General features: G+C 42.3%; 1 protein-coding gene across 7 annotated transcripts in view; it reads right to left on the reverse strand.

Moving 5' to 3' along the window:
- Window positions 1-22,001, reverse strand: part of LOC129854451 (granule associated Rac and RHOG effector protein 1-like) — a 46,659-nt gene that overhangs the window by 9,304 nt on the left and 15,354 nt on the right. For 4 of the 7 annotated variants that reach the window (XM_055921507.1, XM_055921505.1, XM_055921510.1 and 1 more), the window contains exons 2-6: window positions 9,569-10,933; window positions 4,028-4,240; window positions 1,697-1,837; window positions 1,257-1,352; window positions 958-1,119 (exon numbers count right to left, since the gene is read on the reverse strand). In XM_055921507.1, coding sequence (XP_055777482.1) covers window positions 958-1,119; window positions 1,257-1,352; window positions 1,697-1,837; window positions 4,028-4,240; window positions 9,569-10,057 — 1,101 coding nt within the window. In that variant the 5' untranslated portion in view covers window positions 10,058-10,933. The other 3 variants (XM_055921512.1, XM_055921509.1, XM_055921511.1) reach the window with 3 other exon arrangements.

A 22,001-nucleotide genomic window follows, 5' to 3' on the forward strand; every position in this document is an offset into this window, starting at 1 on the left:
AGCTGACAAGGTAAAAATCTGTCGTTCTGCCCCTGAAGGCAGTTAACCCACCGTTCCTAGGCCGTCATTGAAAATAAGAATGTCCTTTTAACTGACTTGCTTAGTTAAATAAAAGTGTCAAAAATATATATATATATTTCTTGCCAAATCGGTGTCCAAAAATACCGATTTCCGATTGTTATGAGAACTTGAAATCGGCCCTAATTAACCGGCCATTCCGATTAATTGGTCGACCTCTAATTGAAACTTTGTTAATTTTTTTGCCAAATAAAGGCATGATGGAGCAATAGTGAGTGTGGGTCCTATTAATTTCTTCTAAAACACGAACATACACCAGAACAGGAAACAGTAGCAACTACAAAGTCCAGGGACTTAGTCCCCTCTTGTTAAAGTGTCTAGGCTCTCTAGTTTAAAGGGTCCTGATGAATGTGCTATTTATTTCTGAATTCGGTAAATGGTGAGTCAGATAACTGACAGATAGTGTGTGCAATTATCATACAAGTTAGTTTTGTCCCACAGACTGGGGGAGAATCCATCTGTAAACTAACGAAGCAGATGCTGATTCTATCCAGACCCAAGGCATCAGATGTACCATGGAATAAGTGTTAAGACATCCACGTCAAAACAGTAAAGCCTTGCCAAATACAAGACTCACAGCCCACGTAAGTCATCAGAGGTTGAAATGACCGTCTAAGTGGCTCTCATTTCCTAGAGAGAGCAGAGTGATCCATTCTGGTCAGCAAGGTCGGACTATGAAAGACTTAGGAAACCACCCTAGCGCCAGGTTGAGAGCGAGCCAAGGCCAGGGGTGTACTCAGAATGTTGCAGATAGAAATGTAATAAATAGAGCTGAATTCGACTCCCGAGCTGATGACACCCAATTTAACATGACAGACAATCATATATGTTCTATGCAATATCTGAACATTCTATAACGTCAAGTCCTGCAGGGCATACCGTTTTCAGTTTGAGGTTGTCAGCCGCTGACTCGTTGAAGGACACTCCTTTGAGGAAGTGGGCGCCAATCTGCACAGGGATGGTGGGCAGCTCACACTGAATGGGCTGGGAGATGGTCTGCATCCTGCCAGCCTGCTGGGCCTCTGCCTCACTGCAGCAACCCTACATAGTAGAGCGAGAGACACAGGCGCAGACAAATAGGTTAGAGACAGGGTTTTGCCCTTATCACAGCCACTATAATCTAAGGCTTTACCATTCCTAATGAGCTGTAATACATCCTGTGCTTAGAGTAAACATACCTGTAAAGCTGCCTCCACAGATTTGGGATTGAGGTGAAAGCCAGCCTTCAGTGCATATTCACTGTGGCCCATACTTTCTAGTGCTGCTTTATAAGCCTGGCAAAAGAAAATATAAAATACATTTGTATAAACTCAACATGTAAGTAAGTCAGGCTGGCTATTGCTTCATTCAGTCCTTTCATATCCAAGCCATCAACACATTGATTTGAAGCAGCCCTTGTGCTGTAGGGCACTATTGACCCAGTCAGAAATGGAACCCTATTTCATATATAGTGCAATACTTTTGACCAGAGCCCTGATAAAAAATATTGCACTTTACAGGGAAAATGACCAGGAATAAGGCTCTGGTCAAAAGCAGTGCACAAGCCTATATTGGGGAACAGGGTGTCATTTCAGACATTGACCAAGGCTGTGGTGGTCCTGCGGGGAGCGCCATCTACCTGTAAGGCATTGTCGATCTTCATGTTGAGCTCCTTCAGATGGTGATCAGGGATGTTGGGGTTGTTGGAGCAGAAGAGCTGCTGGACCTGGATGCCTGCCAGGCAGCCATCACGTCCCCTCTCCCTCAGACGTCCCGTGGCCTGGAACACAGCACACAGTCTCAGGTCACATAGCAGTTTACACACAGCATCACATACCCTAGTACAACCCTTAGACACCCTGCATCTGCATTACAACAATGTACACAATATGCATGAGAAAGTGTGTCAGTGTTGTATTGTAAGGGAATGGTAAGTAGCTAGCCAACATCAACATAAAGGAGTAACTAACCACCAAGTACACAGTAGATGTTAAACAAAAGGTGTGTACTGTGTTATCATGGCTTGGCCTCGAGTCTGACTCGAGTCACAAATTTGATGACTTGACATAAAATAATTTGACTGATTACTTGAAATTATCTAGCGGGGGGGGGTCACGAGTGTGAAAAATACATATACCCTACCATTTGGATTTTATATACCTTCACCCATTTCATCTGGTTTCTAATATAGGCCTACGGTATTGCACTAAATTGTCATCTCAAAAACATCTCATCTGTGCTTCAGAACCAAAAAGTTGCACATATTGATTAATGACCAGACAAAAACAGAGTAGGCCTATGTTTGTATTATCCAGATAAAACAGCTTAGAAATCTACTACGGAGGCATCTTTGCCAGAACAATAACAGGCAACCTGGAGATTTTCTTATCTCGCATAGGCCTAGTTTGGGTGGCTACATGTTAAAAGATGGCTGTAACATCGCACTGCATTCAATATTATGGGATGAAGATAAAACATTCTGGCAAAATTAATTACGGTATTTGTGAGGAAGAAAAGGGCTACCCAGTTGGCAACGAGCGATTTAGTGCAATACCGTAGACGGCTCTCCAAAGTGATAGTGTGCAGTGCAGACAGACCATGCTTTCCATCCGATCCTGCAACCCCCGCTGCATACAGGTAGGCAGTATGATACTGCTTGCTCTGGACTCTAGAGAAGTGACATCCATACCTAGTTGATATTGGCTGCTAACAATGACTTTCAGCTGCAAATGCAAAATGTGTAAAACACAGTTTATTTCTGTATGTTGCGTTTGAAACTGCATCACCGTTTATGGCTGTAATGACAAGCTACATTGGCGCAGGCATTGTGCGTGCATGTACATGCGTGGGGTCACGAGCTTTGAACCACTGCTTTTTGGGGGTTGCGGGTCAAAAAGTTTGAGAACCAATGAGCCAACAAACAGATTGACGATTTGCTGTAGAGCTATAGGATTTGGTGCAGTGCAAATGTCAAACTGTATGGAGAATGGATTTCCATAAATATCCTTGATCACCAAACAATTTAACTGTTTGCTTTGCAGGCTTTAATTACTAGCATAGGCGTACTGGTTTTTCGGTTTGGCATGTCAAAATTGCTTGAAATGTATCATTTATTTATGAAGCTTAAATTTGGAATTTGTTAAAATTAATTGTTACATAATCAAAGTGTGTTGTAGACAAAATAATGGAAAGGGCTCTCTGGTAGCCTCGAACAGACATTTGTATTTGAACATGTATAGATTACATATTTTTACTTGACTCGCCTCGCACGTAGAACGCACGACTTGGACTTGATTTGAGACGTGACCCGTTCTACTTGTGACTACTTGAGACTCGGACCTTGACTTTAGACTTGCTTGTGACAACAATAATAGTGACTTGGTCACACATCTGGTAGATTGTACATTTCAGAACAGTGTTGGGCCTAGATTTGTGAATAACTACTTCTATAGAGGGAGACCGACCGCCTCCCTCTATGGAAACTGCTTAACAGTGCAGTTAGGCCCAGCCCGGCCATATCGCAGCAGCACATTCCAGCAGGATATACAGCCCCAGTCCCTCCAGGGCTTAACAGATCTATCAGGCCACTCACGATTCTCCATTCTGGCTCCAATGTACAGAGCAAAGCTCCAAATGTGCCGGGGGGCTGTTATTAGCTACGGGATTAGCCAGCTAGCTCCGCTCACAAAACGGCCTCCATTTCAGTTAGCTAGGGTTTGTTTGGGGATGTGTAGGCTTAGCTTAAAGTGGAGGAGGGAAAACTAGCAATACAGGCTCATATACTGTATATACAAACTTCTCAACGGGAAATAGGAGGAAATTGTGGCTGGAATGGTAGCTGATTGCATTTCATAGGACTGTATAACAATCAGCTTGTCACGTTTTGAACACATCCTATTTCCACCAGCTAGTCACACCATGAAGCTCCTTGGTGAGTCCTGGGGGCGCCCTGGCCTCCATGTCCAAATACCTCGGCTGCACCCTTCCATGATCGTGAGGCCTCCTCCAGCTCCGTCAGGGGCCCAGGGCATGAGCTCTGGGAGCGGACATTGCTGCGTCGCTCCTGGGCCTGGGCGAGGGCCTCTGCCAGGCATGACTGGGCCACAGGCTGCACCTTCTGCAGGGCCTGGGATAGGAACTGGAAGTGCACCTGCATCACCGTCAGGAAGCACCGACCCAGCACCTGGAGAGAACACAACATTCAAAGGTTGTGATCAGGACAACATAGAAAATCAGGAACACTAGTCTATTGGTTTGGGGGATTGGTCAAGGTCAATGATGAATGAAGTGAGACAAGGCAGAACAGCAGGAATTCACTATAATATCAACAACAAAAAATCACACCCCTGACAAGATTACATTAGTGGGAGCCTTGATCATTCATCATTGTTTTCTAAGAACACTGGTTCTCAAAGCATATGGCCTTAGCATTCCTTGTTTTTCATTACTCAGACACTGTTACTTAAGTGATGTTGGCTTCAGTGACTTGGTTGTTTAAAAGTCTCCTTAAAAACAATTACATCTTTGAGAACCCTCAGAGTCCTCTTAAATCAGTCCTAAATAGAGTCACATGTATTGCAGCAATTTACTGCTTAAAGATGCTCTTGTTTGAGGAAAACCCAGCTTGAGAACATGACATTACCCACAAAAACAACTTGTAAGAAAGTACATTGTGAAGGGCTATAACCCAAAAACAGTTCAAGGCTGGATAAAGGCTGCATTACAGTGAGTCAGTGAAGAGAACTGTCTATTTAATAGTGCAATTTCAACTGGTTCATATCACTAGAACATTATGGAAAACATTTGACAGGCTAACATTGTACAAAAAAAAGCCACAGCTCAAGTTGTGGCAGGATGAAATAAAGAATGTCTCTATATCAAGGACATGTTCTGCTTGATAACATGTCCTCTCATTTTCCACACAACAACACCAGTCTACAGTGCAATGTTACCCCAGCAAATAACTTTCTACCATAATTGGGAAGCTCAGTTTGTGTTATAAAATCAGTCTACTCAGAGTCAAGGCCTAGCACTGTAGTCGTAAAGCACAACAAGCAATGCTTACAACTGGAAACAAAGTTTACTCTTCTCCTTCAACTTAATAGTGGAGCAGATTTTTCCACATGATGGCACCGTTCCAGACCCTGTGCAATGGGTGATTCATATAAACAATAAGGTTCACATTTACATAAGTGAAGAAAATAATTGTAAAGGTGTAGGAGTCAGACATGTTTGTTTTCCAGTTAGCAAAAAGAGGAGCAAAACTAGAGCAACCGGACACCCCAGCCGGCTCACTGTGGTCACAGGGTTCTTTTCAGGTACGTGCTGAAAATATATTTTGGCTGAGTTGTTAAGGACAGAAATATGCCACCCTGTTTAAAAGCAGACAGGAACAACAAGGCTGGGCTGTCCTCATTCTTTAACACATCATGGGGGCACAGACACCGACTAGGCCTATACACTTACTGACCATTTCCAAGGCTAGGTCCAAACCCTTTAGAGCTCTCTTCAGCTCGGATTCTGAAATAGGACCAAATAACAGTTCACGTAAAGGAATTGGTCTTACATGCAGTATTAGTTCTGAACCATGAGTTATGAGGGTGTGAAACGCGTACTGCTTATGTTGGACTGCTAATCACAGTATAAACACTGGTAACACCTCACTCTCAAATGACTAATGCATACCAAACACTGGCTCAATGAATAATGATATGAGATGGTCCCTCTTCCCTCATTTTCCTAATGCAGACTATCAAACAAATTGTAGGCTGTCACGGAATTGAGTGGCGAATTGTTTAACATAAAATCTCTTAGCGGTCAAATTGAGTCCACTTGATCAGTGAATGTAACAAAAGCCCTATTATTACAGATTATGGTTAAACAATTTGAATGCTTTCTTCATTTCCAACAGATATTTTGAGAACAGTGTTTTCCCGGTGGTTTCCCGCTAATTGCATTTTGGAACATTCGCACGTAACCAAACAGCCATGTGAGCATTGTTGAGTTTATAATATGAAGAAATAAAAAGTTTACATTTTAAGCTAAAAATGGTCTGATCAGCCTCATTGCTTTTTTAAGTGCAGTGGTTGTATGGAATTTGGATGTGTCATCCCAGAACTGTCCCAGTGTCTGTTTTGGAACGTAGACATATTGATCGTCCCAGGGACACAAATGTGCCCTTAAATTACCAGCCCTGGAGGGAATTATTTTATAAAGACATAAAAAGTATTTGGTTGTAATGTTGCAATATTTTTTAGGCTACCAAAAGGTGGCCAACAATGAGACAGGCTTGAATATGAATAGCCAATTGAGTGTAGCCAACATGTCTGATTCTCTATGGTTAAAAATATTGTAATGCATTTTCTTTTGCAAAGTCATACAATGATGTACAAATGGTGTTAACCCATTTATTTATTTTAAGTGACTTACGCTTTTGGTAAAAAAAATTATAAAATCAGTCCTACTTGTCCAAAGGCAAAATAGGTAATGAATAGCTCTGCATTCTGAAAAGTGATGTCAAATTGCTTATAATACCATTAATACTATTATTTTTGGACCAGCTGCACAGAAAACTATAAAAGGACAGAACAGACAATCAAACTACAAAAGGACATGATTATGTAGCAAGAAAAATGTAAAGGTTGCAACAAAAGATTAGTCACACATGGGGGGGATAAGATGAAATTTCAAATCGGCTCATGGAAAATATGAGTAATAAAACTACAGGGCCAAGCCAACTTTTAGCCGCATACAGGGCTGAAAGGCAGGCTTAAACAGTGAGAAGAATGAATCAAACAACTCATCTTCCCCATTAACTAAGGGCACGTGTAGTTTGAGGACACATCTATTGTCTTCTTGAAGGGGAAATCATCTATCCTAGGAGTGAGAGAATAAAAACTAGATGCCATTTCCAAAGGTAACATCGATAGACCCTTTTCCAGTACACGACACACTGACGTCACGTACAGATGCATGCGACTCTTGGCGGAGGTAAGAAAACCATCGCGATCAGTGTCCTTTCAACAGCCTAGATTTAAGGTATTTATTACTTCTAAACAAAACTTTCAGGGTTTTCATACTCTTATGACGTTTAGATTTTTGCTTGAACAGTCGCTAAGATTATATTTGGTTGTGATCTTTGCAAAATAACTGATTTTGGATGTATCAGTTTGCTATAATGCTAACACTCATTGATATAAGCTGTAGCAAAAGCTAGCCAAATAGGCATTTTACTGGTTGAAGTGCTTAAGTTTAATGCTGTTGATTTGTGATGTCTGCAAAATTAAGTAAGACATTCATACGAGCCTTAAAATCCAATCAGAATCCAAAAGTAGTTTGAAATGCACTCGTAAGCGACATGTAAACAGAGTGTTTTTTTGCCATTCTATTTTTCAGGGGTGTTTTGGGAGTGCTGCTAGTGCAGTTGTCTGCCTGGCTCTGGCCTCTGCCTGCACTATGGTTGCCTTATGTTCAGAACCAGGAGAAAATCTCAATTGCATTCTCCTCACGTCTTCTCCTCTCTCCTCCTCCAAGTGATACGATGCGAGGAGTATGCAATCGAGACCAGGACTCCTGTCTGGCTGGCCTGACCTTTGCTCCCTCTGTGGTTTCGCTCATACACTCAGTAGACTGCCCCCTAATAAACAGCGACATTTTCATGCATATTTGGCAGCTGAGACACTTTGAGCAGCCAGGGTAGCCAAGCGCCGATAAAAACACATTTTGTTTTCCATACTGACTGGACTTTAAGATTTTGGGGGATTATCCTGCTTCCTTTAACATTCCACAATCCCCCCCCCCCCCCCACTCAAAATATATTTTTTTGTTCTTCATACAGACACAATTCTATCTTTTACATACAACTGCCAAGATAAATGTTCATACACACGGAAAAGTCCTTTCCGTCACAAATGTAGTAAATCTCTGGGGGCATGGAACTGGCCAAATCTGAAGGTGTACCATGTGAAAAGCAATTTTACATAAACAATATTAGGCTGCTTATGGAGGAAATGGAGGTTGAATAAAAAGTAATGCCGTAATCTGTGGAATAGAGTGAAACTCACTGGTCTAGTAAAAATACAGTAGGCCTATGATGCACATGGCCATTTTGGACTTTGTCTGTTGATAGATTCCTTCTACTCAACCAGGTCTGAATATCTTATTCATTCCTCAATTCCTGCATATTGGCAAGAGAGGTAGAGCAAAAGCCCACTTTTATTTGACAAACACACTGTTGTTATTCACAGACGCTAGCTGAAGCCAGAGTGAGTCAGTGTGGCTGCCAGACAGTCCTGCCGCAGTCTGAACTTTCACTGAGTTGGGCTTCCCCTCCTTTAATATTTATCTGTGCATATCCAAGACCACAGAGTCAAAATTACAGATTGTGGTGCAAAAGTCTTTCCTGCTCTGGGCACAACCACATCCACTGAGGCCCTGCAGTCCCTCTCATAAAACAGCCCTGGCCTGAACATTCAGCTTATTCACTCACTGTCTGCCACTGAGTCCTTGCTCCCTAAATCTGTTTAATCTCCAGGATGAGAGCATAGACATCTCAAACATTCACTACACAAGAGGCAATTTGCTTGCTGCCTAACCAGATGTATTAAAAATAAATACATAAATTGGCATTTCTCTTGAGTACTATTTAGGAGTGCACTACCCTGGAACCTCTTCATTTCTAACTGGCTAGGCAGGAGGCACAGCTGTGGCATCAGGAGCACATAAGGCTTCTCATCCATGAATGCCAGTGAAGTCTAATTTCAGTTACTATTTTCCCAATCAAACACTCACTGCAAAAAAATAAATACTTTAAGAGCAACATTTCACAATTGAGACGTAAGCAACTTTGCTGGCCTGTAATAGACAGAGCGATCACCCTACATGCTCAGTCAGACTGTCTCTCAGCATAAATGATGGTTCCTGCCCTCTTCTTCTCACATCCTCAGTGCTTTTCGCACCTCGCCCTCAGATCCTAGCACCCGCTTAACATTGGGCGTCAGGACCTAATTTCAGCCAAGAAATTCTGAATCAAGGAGCCATGCATTCTGAGAGACTTTAGCTGGGCATCTTAGCAGCAGCCTTGCCCTAGAAAAATGGAACATAAGAAACAAAGCAAAAAGTGCAAAAGAAATTGCAAAAAATTCTAGTCTAGACCCTCATAACAAAATGTGGTATTTTTTTTAAGTTCCCTTTTGGCAAAAGATGCTTTATTGACAGCAGGTGGGAGGAGCTATAGGATGACAGGCTCATTGTAATGGCAAAAATGGAACTGTCAAACATATGGAAACCACGTTTGACATCCCAATTCCAGCCATTACAATGAACCTTTCCTCCTATAGCTCCTCCTACCAGCCTCCCCTGATTGACAGGGAAATGGAAAGGAGGGGAATGGAAAAGACTCAACATATTATTTTACAGGTAGGCCTAATTGTCAGGATAATGTAATAACTTTACTTTGACAGGTGTTCAGTGTGTGTCCAGGTTGGTAACTGTAACCCTGGCAACCCCTTACCTCCACATCCTGCAGGCTGAAATCATTCTGGTCTTTGAAGTTGGCAGCCCCAGCGCTCAGCTCCATCAGCATCTTGGCGATCTCTGGCTTTATTGCTGCAGTCAGGCGGCTGGCCGCCTCCATGACATGTTCCTGCACGTCCTTAAGTTGCATAGCTGCTTTCGAGTAGTGTGAGTTCCTGAACACGCTGCTGAACAGGTCCGTGAGAAAGGCGCTGGCCCGGCAGAACACATTCAGTGCATCCAGGTACTTGGAGATGCCCTGCTGGATGTCGGCAACCGCAGTGGTGTTGGGGGTGGAGGGAGGTGGTTGGCAGCTGCCGGGCATGCCCACCCCGGTGGAGCAGGTGGAGCCCAGGGGGGCACTGAGGGTCCGGCTCAGCTCAGGCATCTGGTACTGCTGGTGCTGCTGCACTTTCTGCTTGGACCCGCCGAGCAAAAAGCGCCGCTTGTAGTCCATTTTACTTTCCTGCGCACTACAACAATACATAAGTGTCAGGCTGACTCTGGAAGCTCCGGATTTCAGCCAAACAGAAGCTCTTTTTCACGCTCTTATAGAAACAACCCAATAGTCCTGGAATTTATGTAAAAAGACAACTTAAGGGCTCCATCTACCAGAAGCTCATCTCAAAATGCTTTGTAACTAACAGAGCGATGCAGGGTAGAGACTTGTTGACTAAGTGTGATGTTTATGTGCAGCCCTGCTGCAGCTCACGGTAGACAGTCCCAGCAAAAATAGTAAGGTAGAAATACACCTTCCCGAATCTGTATTTTTTGCCTCAAAAAGGAGTCAATGGTTTATGAGAGGACAGAGCAAAAAACTGAAAACACTCCACGATTCTCTCATTCCAAGACAAGATTCCTGTGCATAACAATTCCTTCAAATGGAAGCAGAAAATGTCATTTTGTATAACGTATATAGTTTTTATATTTATAGATAGAAAATCTTTAAAAGCTGTAAGCAAAAAACAAAGCGAAGAATCTGAAAAGAAATGTGGCACTGGTCAACAGCAAGGAGTCTGATAATAAAAAGAGACAAAATCTGTTATCCAGTAGGACAATGGTGCCTTGTCACTTCACTTCCTCTCTGTGTGTATGGAGCAGAGCAGAGGGCAGACAACCAGTCCCTCAGAGATTCTCTTCACACCGTCTGTGGCGGTGAGCAGAAGCCAGCTGATAGGACTGCTGTTGGAAACTTTGCCGGCCTCCTCAACGTCCTCGCCGTTTCCTTCTGCTGGCTGAGGTAGTTATTAATCACTGCGGAAACAAAAATGTGCTCCCAGATCTCACCCCTTCTCCTCCACAAAATGCAGATTAGAAGAGCGACAAAAGCACAAATGTATCTGTAAGGCCTCTAGGTCATTTCCTAAGGGAGGAAAATGGAAAAACAAAAGAAAGTTACAATGATTTCAGAGGAAGGATTCAAATGTGCTGTTTTTTCCAATAAAACGTGTCAGTTGAAGCAGTTCTTGGGAAGATAAGAAAAATTATTGTGAATGCTTAGAAACTCAAGTAAGTATTTAATCTAATGAATTACACTAGGTTTTGTGACAATATTGTTCAACTACTTACAGTAGCCCAACTCAACAGCAACAAAATCGAACAAGAGAAAACAGAAGAAAATTTAGGTGTTAATTCTTTATCCCATTATTAGATTAATTTCATATTAGCCTTCATAAATAAATGGTAGACATGACCGCACTGTAGATCCCTACATACACAATCAACAGGAGGAAACAGGAGGAAACAGGAATCTGACTAGCCAGGTCCAGCCAAAAAGCTCCTAAATCCTAGAAACTGCAGAACAGAAAAGGGAAGTTGCGTCAGAGGTCTATGAATCCAATAAGGAAACTTGTGAAATACAGTAGAATTCAGGTCATAACAAAAGGAGGCAGAGCCAGCCAAGTATTGTGATGAATAAACAAAGCCAATATTGCCTCTGATATTCTCATTTTGACTTATCAAACCATGAAGTGTAGGCTGTCAGGTTTGTTGTTCTGACTCCAAAAGTGAGTTTGTGGGACTTGGTGTCCTGTTGACTGTATAAGACGCCCAGCCAGCCATCACACCATTAAAAACTGTTCAGTTTGTGTCCAAGTGTCCATGTGAAACACTGCTGCCCTGCCTGCTTAAGGTCTGGCTAAGATGAGCAGGCCAGGCTGGGCACTGGATCAATATTGATGTGACCCGTCCCACTATCTTCTCCATTGGCAGCCAAGCTTCTTGTTCCAATGCGGAAAGTATTAGAGCTTACACCCAAACAAACACATGTAATAGGAGGGTCCCCAGTCTGTTCTGCTGGCTCAGTGCCCGGTTTAATGTCCTTCCTTTGGCAGGGTGCACTCAGGGCTAATGTTAGTGCCGCCTCCACCCCTCACTGTGCATCTCAGCTGCTGCTACTTGGACAAGGAGCTTAGGTTTCCTGAAGCAAGCTCTGTCGCCAGATACAAAATGAGCTCCCAAGTATGATTTACCTGTGCTAGATCTTCAAGGAATTTGTCAGCACTAAAAAGTCAACTGAAATGTAAAATAATGGCACAAGCAGCATATAACAAATGTGTATGCATTACTCTTTTCAACATCAACGACTAAAGGTAGCCTCATGGTGGTGGACGGGGCAGCTGTTCCTCAAGCTGACAGCTCCTTCTGCCACTGAGGCACCAGGCCCACCGACGGCAGGGTACAACCACATGGCCACCATTAAACAACCCCTCAGTCTCCCCTCATGAGGTCTATTTCAGCCTCCTCGGCCAAACAGCTGCCCTACAGTAGACAGTACCATACCGCTTTTAGGACTCAGTCTCAGCTCAAAAATGTCCTCTACATCTGTTGCCAATGAAGCAAAGGAATGATTTTCCCCCAGAATGCTCTTATGTGGATTCAAACAAGAACACGTCAAAAACAGGTAAAGCGACCGTTTCAATCCCATCATACCCTTTTATATAGTATGTGCCCAATTTCATTGATATTCTTCAAACATTTATAGTATCTAAGGTAATGGGTATCAACCTAAATATGCAACTAATATGACAAGGAAACATCTCAAAAAAGCAATAAGCACAAATTGCTCTACAACAATTAAAATGAGCAGGAAAACCATTCAAATAGAAGATCTTACTAGTATTTTGTAGGTAAACATTCTTACATAGTCACATTGTAGATGGATGGGATATGGGGTAGCCTAGCCCCAGACTCCGAGGCAGCAGACAGGTCAAATGTCAAGCCAAGTGGCAGGACAAGTGCTGCAAGCAACTGTGTGACAGGAGCAGAGCCAGGCTCTGCCTGCCCAGAAAACACAAGGAGGGCATTGTGGCAAGCACCAGCCTCCTCCATACCACCACACAGTAAGAAAGAAAGAAGAAAAAAAAAAAAAAAAAACTCAGCCAGCTGCAGCATTCTCATAAGAAAAAAGGGCAAAATATGGTCTATGATTTGAATGTTTATCTTCAAAATACGTAGTATACGGGAGTCTCATTCTGAAATGAGGTTGGCTAACTGGCTGTACGCTAGTAGGCCTAGATATTATAACATGTGATATAAGAAGCTTATGCCTGTAACAATAGCAGGCTGGCTGCTGAAACAAAGGAGGGGATATGCTTGGAGACCAAAAAGGTCTGAGGCTCCTAACTATGTAAGCTTACATTCCATCGCCAACAGTGCACTTTTTTTATATAGCTCGAAGGACAAAATGTTCGCCCTGGTGTTTAAATCGTTTCCTAGACAAGTCATAAGGAGATGCTAATTTTCAAATTGTTAACTAAAAATGTCCGACTGTCTTACACATACCGGAACTTCCCTTGTAGGTTTCACAATGTTGACAAACTGGTATAGGTGGCTTGAGTAACTATTTGAAGGCAAAACGCAAACGTAAAATCGTACAAGCGGTCAGCGGCAAATTCAACCCAACAACTACTTACAGGATGTATGGAGAAACTGAAATTACTTTATAAAAGGATTCCTACAGTTCACTATGACAGTAGTAAAAATAAACATAAAGATCTGAATAGAGGAATGCTCAGATAAATCTCTTACCAATGGTAGTCATGAGTAAAGCACATGAACTGTGCTGGGCATAGATAGAAGCACAACGCCCAGCCCTGCCCTGGAGACTAGTGACCTCCTGACTCGAGCAGCTTTTCCTATTCAAAGCCTTCTAACTACAGCGCCGTTTCAGCAACAGGCCTATAGCGAACGCGGCTCACATTTCACAGACCTCTCACGAGGCACAGCATTGGAAGAGGGAGCTCTGCTGGCTAGCCTAGCGGATGGAGTTTGAGTTTCTCTTCTACATAAGCAGCATGACATCTGTAAGCATCCTTGAATAAGGCAATGTTATTCTTTAAAAAAGGGGAATGTGTGTGATATGAAGCTACTTTTATCCCCATATGTAAAAAATGGCACAACTTGAAGGCTACAGAACCACAAAATTGGATGTCATATCCATTCAAGACATACCGTGGAAGATGGCAATGGCTCACTTAAAAAGAGTAAGGTCAAAAGGTTTCATGATTTGCCAAACACCATTTTATTTTTAGCCAGGACAAAATACATTTCTATTTAACTCCAGGAGTGGACAGGATATGGGGTTCCTATGGAAACAGAGCCCATTTAGTGACTTTCACAACAGATTTCCCATTGAGCAAATCTGATATCATTCCTCTTACTACACAGAATGAGAAACCTACTGCCCTTTGGTAAATAAACAGTACACTATGTAGCCAATACAATCCTTCTCACAACTGTTACCTAGTAGACTCAGTACCATGATTTACAGATGACAAACATCTGCCATTTAATTTGTACATGATGTGCATATTAAACGGTGAGTAATTTCATTGACAACACTGGGGATGAAGCAAAAAACAAAACGAACATGAGTGAAACTTAAGTCGGTCTCAGATCGATTGTCTAGGACCATGTAAACCTCCCCTTTCATGAAAACCTCCAGTAATGACCATCCTGCTTTTAGGGAAAGAGTGTAATTTTGTACATGTATGAAACTGCAAGTTTGACTAACTCTAGTCTAATTGCTTAGGGTGTCCAGGGTCCTTCCCGGGATCATTTGCATGTTGGAGGACTGATAAGGTCAGTTCTGGAGACTATTTTGTAAATGACGCCGCCAAAGTCAAGGATCGGTAGGATAGTCCGTTTTACTAGGGTATGTTTGGCTGCATGAGTGAAGGATGCTTTGTTGCGAAATAGGAAGCCCGATTCTAGATTTAATTTTGGATTAGAGATGCTTAATGTGAGTCTGGAAGGAGAGTTTACAGTCTAACCAGACACCTAGGTATTAGTAGTTGTCCACATATTCTAAGTCAGAACCATCCAGAGTAGTGATACTGGACGGGTGGGCAGTGATCGGTTGAAGAGCATGCACTTAGGTTTGCTTGCATTTAAGAACAGTTGGAGGCCACGGAAGGAGAGTTGTATGGCATTGAAGCTTGTCTGGAGGTTAGTTAACACAGTGTCCAAAGAAGGGCCAGAAGTATACAGAATGGTGTCGTCTGCGTAGAGGTGGAACAGAGAATCACCAGCAGCAAGAGCGACGTCATTGATGTATACAGAGAAAAGAGTCGGCCCGAGAATTGAACCCTGTGGCATCCCCATAGAGACTGCCAGAGGTCCGGACAACAGGCCCTCCGATTTGACACACAACTATCTGAGAAGTAGTTAGTGAACCAGGCGAGGCAGTCATTTGAGAAACCAAGGCTGTTGAGTGTCAATCACCACATTCTTATTGGCAGAGTCGAAAGCCTTGGTCATTTAAGAATGATGGAGGTGACTGTGTTCTCTGGGATCTTCAACGCTGTAGAAATGTTGTTTTGGTACCCTTCCCCAGACCTGTGTCGAGACACAAACCTGTCGGAGCTGTACGGACAATTCCTTCAACCTCACGGCATGGTTTTTACTCTGACATGCACTGTCAACTGTGGGACCTTTATATAGACAGGTGCGCCTTTCCAAATCAGGTCCAATCAATTGAATTTACCACAGGTGGACTCCAATCAAGTTGTAGAAACATCACGGATGAGCAATGGAAACAGGATACACCTGAGCTCAATTTCAAGGTCCATAGGAAAGGGCCTGAATACTTACAGTACCAGTCAAAAGTTTAGACACACGTACTCATTCAAGGGTTTTTCTTTATTTGTACAATTTTATATATTGCAGAATAGTGAAGACATTAAAACTATGGAGAAAAAAAATACATATTTGGAATCATGTAGCAACCCCTGCCTTGACAGCTTTGCACACACTTGGCATTCTCTCAACCAGCTTCATGGAGGTAGTCACCTGAAATGAATTTCAAATAACAGCTGTACCTTGTTAAAACGTTTGTTGTATTTCTTTCCTTCATAATGCGTTTGAGACAAATCAGTTGTGTTGTGACAAGGTAGGGGTGGTATACAGAAGATACAAATTGGGCAAAAAAACCAAGGAGATATGTCAAGAAAAGCAAAGAGAAACGACAGTCCATCATTACTTTAAGACACGGAGGTCAGTCAAGCCAGGAAGAATAAACATTCGAAGTAGTTGAAATTAAGTGCAATCGCAAAAACCATCAAGCGCTATGATGAAACTGGTTCTCATGAGGACCGCCAATGGAATGGAAGACGCAGAGTTACCTCTGCTGCAGAGGATACGTTCATTAGAGATACCAGCCTCAGATATTGCAGCCCAAATAAATGCTCCATAGAGCTCAAGCAACAGACATCAACTGTTCAGAGGAGACTGAAATCAGCCCTTCATGGTCAAATTGCTGCAAAGAAACCACTACTAAAAGGACACCAATAAGAAGACACTTGCTTGGGCCAAGAAACCGGAGCAATGGACATTAGACAAGTTGAAATCTGTCCTTTGGTCTGATGAGCCCAAATTTTAGATTTTTGGTTCCAACCGGCATGTCTTTGTGAGACGCAGAGTAGGTTAACGGATTATCTCCGCATGTGTGGTTCCCACCGTGAAACATGGTGGTGTGATGGTGCCATGCTGGTGACATGGTCAGTGATTTATTTAGAATTCAAGGTACACTTAACCAGCATGGCTACCACAGTATTCTGCAGCCATACACCATCCCATCTTGTTTGCGCTTAGTGGGACTATCATTTATTTTTCAACAGAACAATGACCCAACACACCTCCGGGCTGTGTAATGGCTACTTGACCAAGAAGGAGAGCTGCATCAGATGACCTGGCCTCCTCAAATCAACCCAATTGAGATGGTTTGGGATAAGTTGGACCGCAGAGTTATGGAAAAGCAGCCAACAAGTGCTCAGCATATCTGGGAACTCCTTCAAGAATGTTGGAAAAGCATTCCAGGTGAAGCTGGTTGAGAGAATGCCAAGAGTGTGCAAAGCTGTCAAGGCAAAGGGTGGCTACTTTGAAGAATATAAATATATTGATTTGCTTAACACTTTTTTCACTTCATGATTCCATGTGTGCGATTTCATAGTTTTGATGTCTTCACTATTATTATATAATGTAAAAAATAAAATAAAAAAAACATTGAATGAGTAGGTGTACAAACATTTGACTGGTACTGAGGTAAATAAGGTATCTTTACTTTCTTTTTAATAAATTCGCAAAACCTGTTCTCACTTTATCATTATGGGGTATTGAGTGTAGATTGCTGAGAAAATTGTTTTATTTAATCCGTTTTAGAATAAGGCTGTAACATAACAAAATGTGGAAAAAGTCAAGCGGTCTGAATACTTTCGGAAAGCACTGTATATTCATGTGAATTCACAAGGCAGCTGTGCTGCTGCAAACGGTTTGGATCTAAAGGCGATTCCCTTTCAGATGGTTAAGCGTTTCACCTGTACTACCATTACTGTATCTCAATTCCAACTCCGCAAAGTTTGCATTTCCTTCTCAAAGTATTGCCATACAGGACTTCGCTGCTGTTGCTTGCCGTTCATTGCTATTTTTCCCAACTGTTAGTGTTATCATTAGGTTTTGGCCTTTCTAGGGAGTTTTTCCTAGACACCGTGCTTCTACACCTGCATTGCTTGCTATTTGGGGTTTTAGGCTGGGTTTCTGTACAGCACTTTGAGATATCAGCTGATGTAAGAAGGGCTATATAAATACATTTGATTAGTCCAAACAGTTGCAACATTTTGCAAATAAAACAAGTTTCTATTGGACAAATTCAGGTAGGTCCCTTCCCATTTCATTCTGTTTTCTTACATATAAGTAACGTAATGAATACGCCCCAGGCAAGCCAGCGAGAGAGGGGCAGGCAGAAAACGGCGATCAAAAATTGGCCGACGCCGATCAAAAATCGGCCGATATATATATATATAAATAATACACACATTTTTGTAATAATGACAATTGCAACAAAACTGAATGAACACTTATTTTAACTTAATATAATACATAAATAAAATCAATGTCTCAAATAACATGAGAACATATGTTAAAACGAACCACCAGCTTTCATTGGTCTTCAATATTCCCAGTTAAGAAGTTTTAGGTTGTAGTGCAGAAAGCAGAGCTTGTCTGCATGGTCCCCTGTCAATCTGCTCCTCCGCGAAACACAGACCTTATTTGAAGTAGATCAAGACATTAACTATGAAGACATGAACGGTAAAATAACGAAGGAACCCCTTTTCAAGTTCAGCCGCAAGTTATTACAACGCGTCGACTATTTCTCTCTAAACCATATACAGTGGGGCAAAAAAGTATTTAGTCAGCCACCAATTGTGCAAGTTCTCCCACTTAAAAAGATGAGGCCTGTAATTGTCATCATAGGTACACTTCAACTCTGACAGACAAAATGAGAAGAAAAAAAAAAAAAATCACATTGTAGGATTTGTGATGAATTTATTTGCAAATTATGGTGGAAAATAAGTATTTGGTCACGTACAAACAAGCAAGATTTCTGGCTCTCACAGACCTGTAACTTCTTCTTTAAGAGGCTCCTCTGTCCTCCACTCATTACCTGTATTAATGGCACCTGTTTGAACTTGTTATCAGTATAAAAGACACCTGTCCACAACCTCAAACAGTCACACTCCAAACTCCACTATGGCCAAGACCAAAGAGCTGTCAAAGGACACCAGAAACAAAATTGTAGACCTGCACCAGGCTGGGAAGACTGAATCTGCAATAGGTAAGCAGCTTGGTTTGAAGAAATCAACTGTGGGAGCAATAATTAGGAAATGGAAGACATACAAGACCACTGATAATCTCCCTCGATCTGGGGCTCCACGCAAGATCTCACCCCATGGGGTCAAAATGATCACAAGAACGGTGAGCAAAAATCCCAGGACCACACGGGGGGACCTAGTGAATGACCTGCAGAGAGCTGGGACCAAAGTAACAAAGCCTACCATCAGTAACACACTACGCCGCCAGGGACTCAAATCCTGCAGTGCCAGACGTGTCCCCCTGCTTAAGCCAGTACATGTCCAGGCCCGTCTGGTTTGCTAGAGAGCATTTGGATGATCCAGAAGAAGATTGGGAGAAGGTCATATGGTCAGATGAAACCAAAAGAGAACTTTTTGGTAAAAACTCAACTCGTCGTGTTTGGAGGACAAAGAATGCTGAGTTGCATCCAAAGAACACCATACCTACTGTGAAGCATGGGGGTGGAAACATCATGTTTTGGGGCTGTTTTTCTGCAAAGGGACCAGGACGACTGATCCGTGTAAAGGAAAGAATGAATGGGGCCATGTATCGTGAGATTGAGTGAAAACCTCCTTCCATCAGCAAGGGCATTGAAGATGAAATGTGGCTGGGTCTTTCAGCATGACAATGATCCCAAACACACCGCCCGGGCAACGAAGGAGTGGCTTCGTAAGAAGCATTTCAAGGTCCTGGAGTGGCCTAGCCAGTCTCCAGATCTCAACCCCATAGAAAATCTTTGGAGGGAGTTGAGGGTCTGTGTTGCCTAGCAACGGCCCCAAAACATCCCTGCTCTAGAGGAGATCTGCATGGAGGAATGGGCCAAAATACCAGCAACAGTGTGTGTGAACCTTGTGAAGACTTACAGAAAACGTTTGACCTCTGGCATTGCCAACAAAGGGTATATAACAAAGTATTGAGAAACTTTTGTTATTGACCAAATACTTATTTTCCACCATAATTTGCAAATAAATTCATCACAAATCCTACAATGTGATTTTCTGGAGAAAAGAAAATCTAATTTTGTCTGTCATAGTTGAAGTGTACCTATGATGAAAATTACAGGCCATCTTTTTAAGTGGGAGAACTTGCACAATTGGTGGCTGACTAAATACTTTTTTGCCCTAGTGTACCTTTGACTAATCCGGAAACGATCACCTCGAAAACAAAACGTTTATTCCGTTTCGTATTTTATCTAACTGGTGGCATCCATGAGTCTAAATATTCCTGTTACATTGCACAACCTTCAATGTTATGTCATAATTACGTAAACTTCTGGCAAATTAGTTCGCAACGAGCCAGGCGGCCCAAACTGTTACATATACCCTGACTCTGCGTGCAATGAACGCAAGAGAAATGACACAATTTCACCTGGTTAATATTGCCTGCTAATCTGGATTTCTTTTAGCTAAATATGCAGGTTTAAAAATATATACTTGTGTATTGATTTTAAGGCATTGATGTTTATGGTTAAGTACACATTGGAGCAATGACAGTCATTGATTGATTGCTTTTTATAAGGTAAGTTTAATGCTAGCTAGCAACTTACCTTAGCTTACTGCATTCGCGTAACAGGCAGGCTCCTCGTGGAGTGCAATGTAATCAGGTGTTAGAGCATTGGACTAGTCAACCGTAAGGTTGCAAGATTGAATCGAGCTGACAAGGTTAAAAAGCCCCTGAACGAGGCAGGACGTTCCTAGGCAGTCATTGAAAATAAGAATGTTTTCTTAACTGACTTGCCTAGTTAAATAAAGATTGAATAAAAGGTGTAAGAAAATAAATAAAAATATTTAAAAAAATTGGCCAAAATACCGATTGTTATGAAAACTTGAAAAATCGGCCCTAATTAAATCGTCCATTCCGATTAATCGGTCGACCTCTAGTACACATACTTTGATGTACAGTATGTGGATACCTTATCAAACTTATCATTCCAAAATAATTTGCATTAATATGGAGTTGTACCCCCCTTTGCAGCTATAACAGCCTACACTCTTCTGGGAAGGCTTTCCACTTGATGTTGGAACATTGCTGCAGGGACTTGCTTTCATTCAGCCACAAGAGCATTAGTGAGGTTGGGCATTGATGTTGGGCGATTAGGCCTGGCTCGTAGTGGGCGTTCCAATTCATCCCAAAGTTGTTTGATGGGGTTGAGGTCTGGGCTCTGTGCAGGCCAGTCAAGTTCTTCCACACAGATCGACAAACCATTTCTGTACGGACCTCGCTTTGTGCATTGTCATGATGATACAGGAAAAGGGCCTTCCCCAAACTGTTGCCACAAACTTGGAATCACAGAATTGTCTAGAATGTCATTGTATACTGTAGTGTTAAGATTGACCTTCCCTGGCACAATTTTTTCTCCTCCAAACCTTAGTTGGCACTATGCATTCAGGCAGGTAGCATTCTCCTTGCATCCGCAAAACCTGGATTCAGCCGTCGGACTGGCAGATGGTGAAGAGTGATTAAATCACTCCAGAGAACTCGTTTCTTTAGCAGTGCGCTTTACACCACCCCAGCCAACGCTTGGCATTGCGCATGGTGATTTTTGGCTTTTTGCAGCTGCTCGGCCATGGAAACCCATTTCATGACGCTCCTGATGAACAATTCTTGTGCCGACGTTGCTTCTGTTATGTGAGCTTGTGTGGCCTAACACTTCGCAGTTGAGCTGTTGTTGCTCCAAGACGTTTCCACTTCACAATAATAGGACTTCGTTGACCGAGGCAGCTTGAGCAGGGCAGAAATTTGCCAAACTGACTTGTTGGAAAGGTGGCACCTTATGACAGGACCACGTTGTAAGTCGTTGAGCTCTTCAGTAAGGACATTCTATTGCCAATGTTTGTCTATGGAGATTGCATTGCTATGTGCTCGATTTTATACACCTGTCAGCAACGGGTGTGGCTGAAATAGCCTAATCACCTATTTTTAAAGGGGTGTCCACATACTTTTGTATATATAGCGCATCTTGGTAAAATTGGTATTGCTTTCCACACATTCACTAACCTAAAGTTCACCTCTTCCTCTGGTCCTCAAATTTCCCCAGGCCTTTATAGCCTATCGTCTAGTTAGACTAACATGGAAAATATGTTTTTTGATAACTACACTGCCATTTAAATTAATAATAAAAACATTATTTCAGTTTGGGATTTTTAACGTTAAGGATCCCAATTTCCTTTTAACGTTCACACCCATAGTAGCAAATGGGATCCCCCTCTTTTTTAACAAAGGCCAAAACTGCTTCAAAAGTGTCTTCCCGCAATTGCATTAAGAACTGTTGTGCAATGACTGCTTGTCAGAATACATGTTTC

The sequence above is a fragment of the Salvelinus fontinalis genome, chromosome 4 (assembly GCF_029448725.1).
Source record: "Salvelinus fontinalis isolate EN_2023a chromosome 4, ASM2944872v1, whole genome shotgun sequence".
Classification (NCBI taxonomy): Eukaryota; Metazoa; Chordata; class Actinopteri; order Salmoniformes; family Salmonidae; genus Salvelinus; species Salvelinus fontinalis.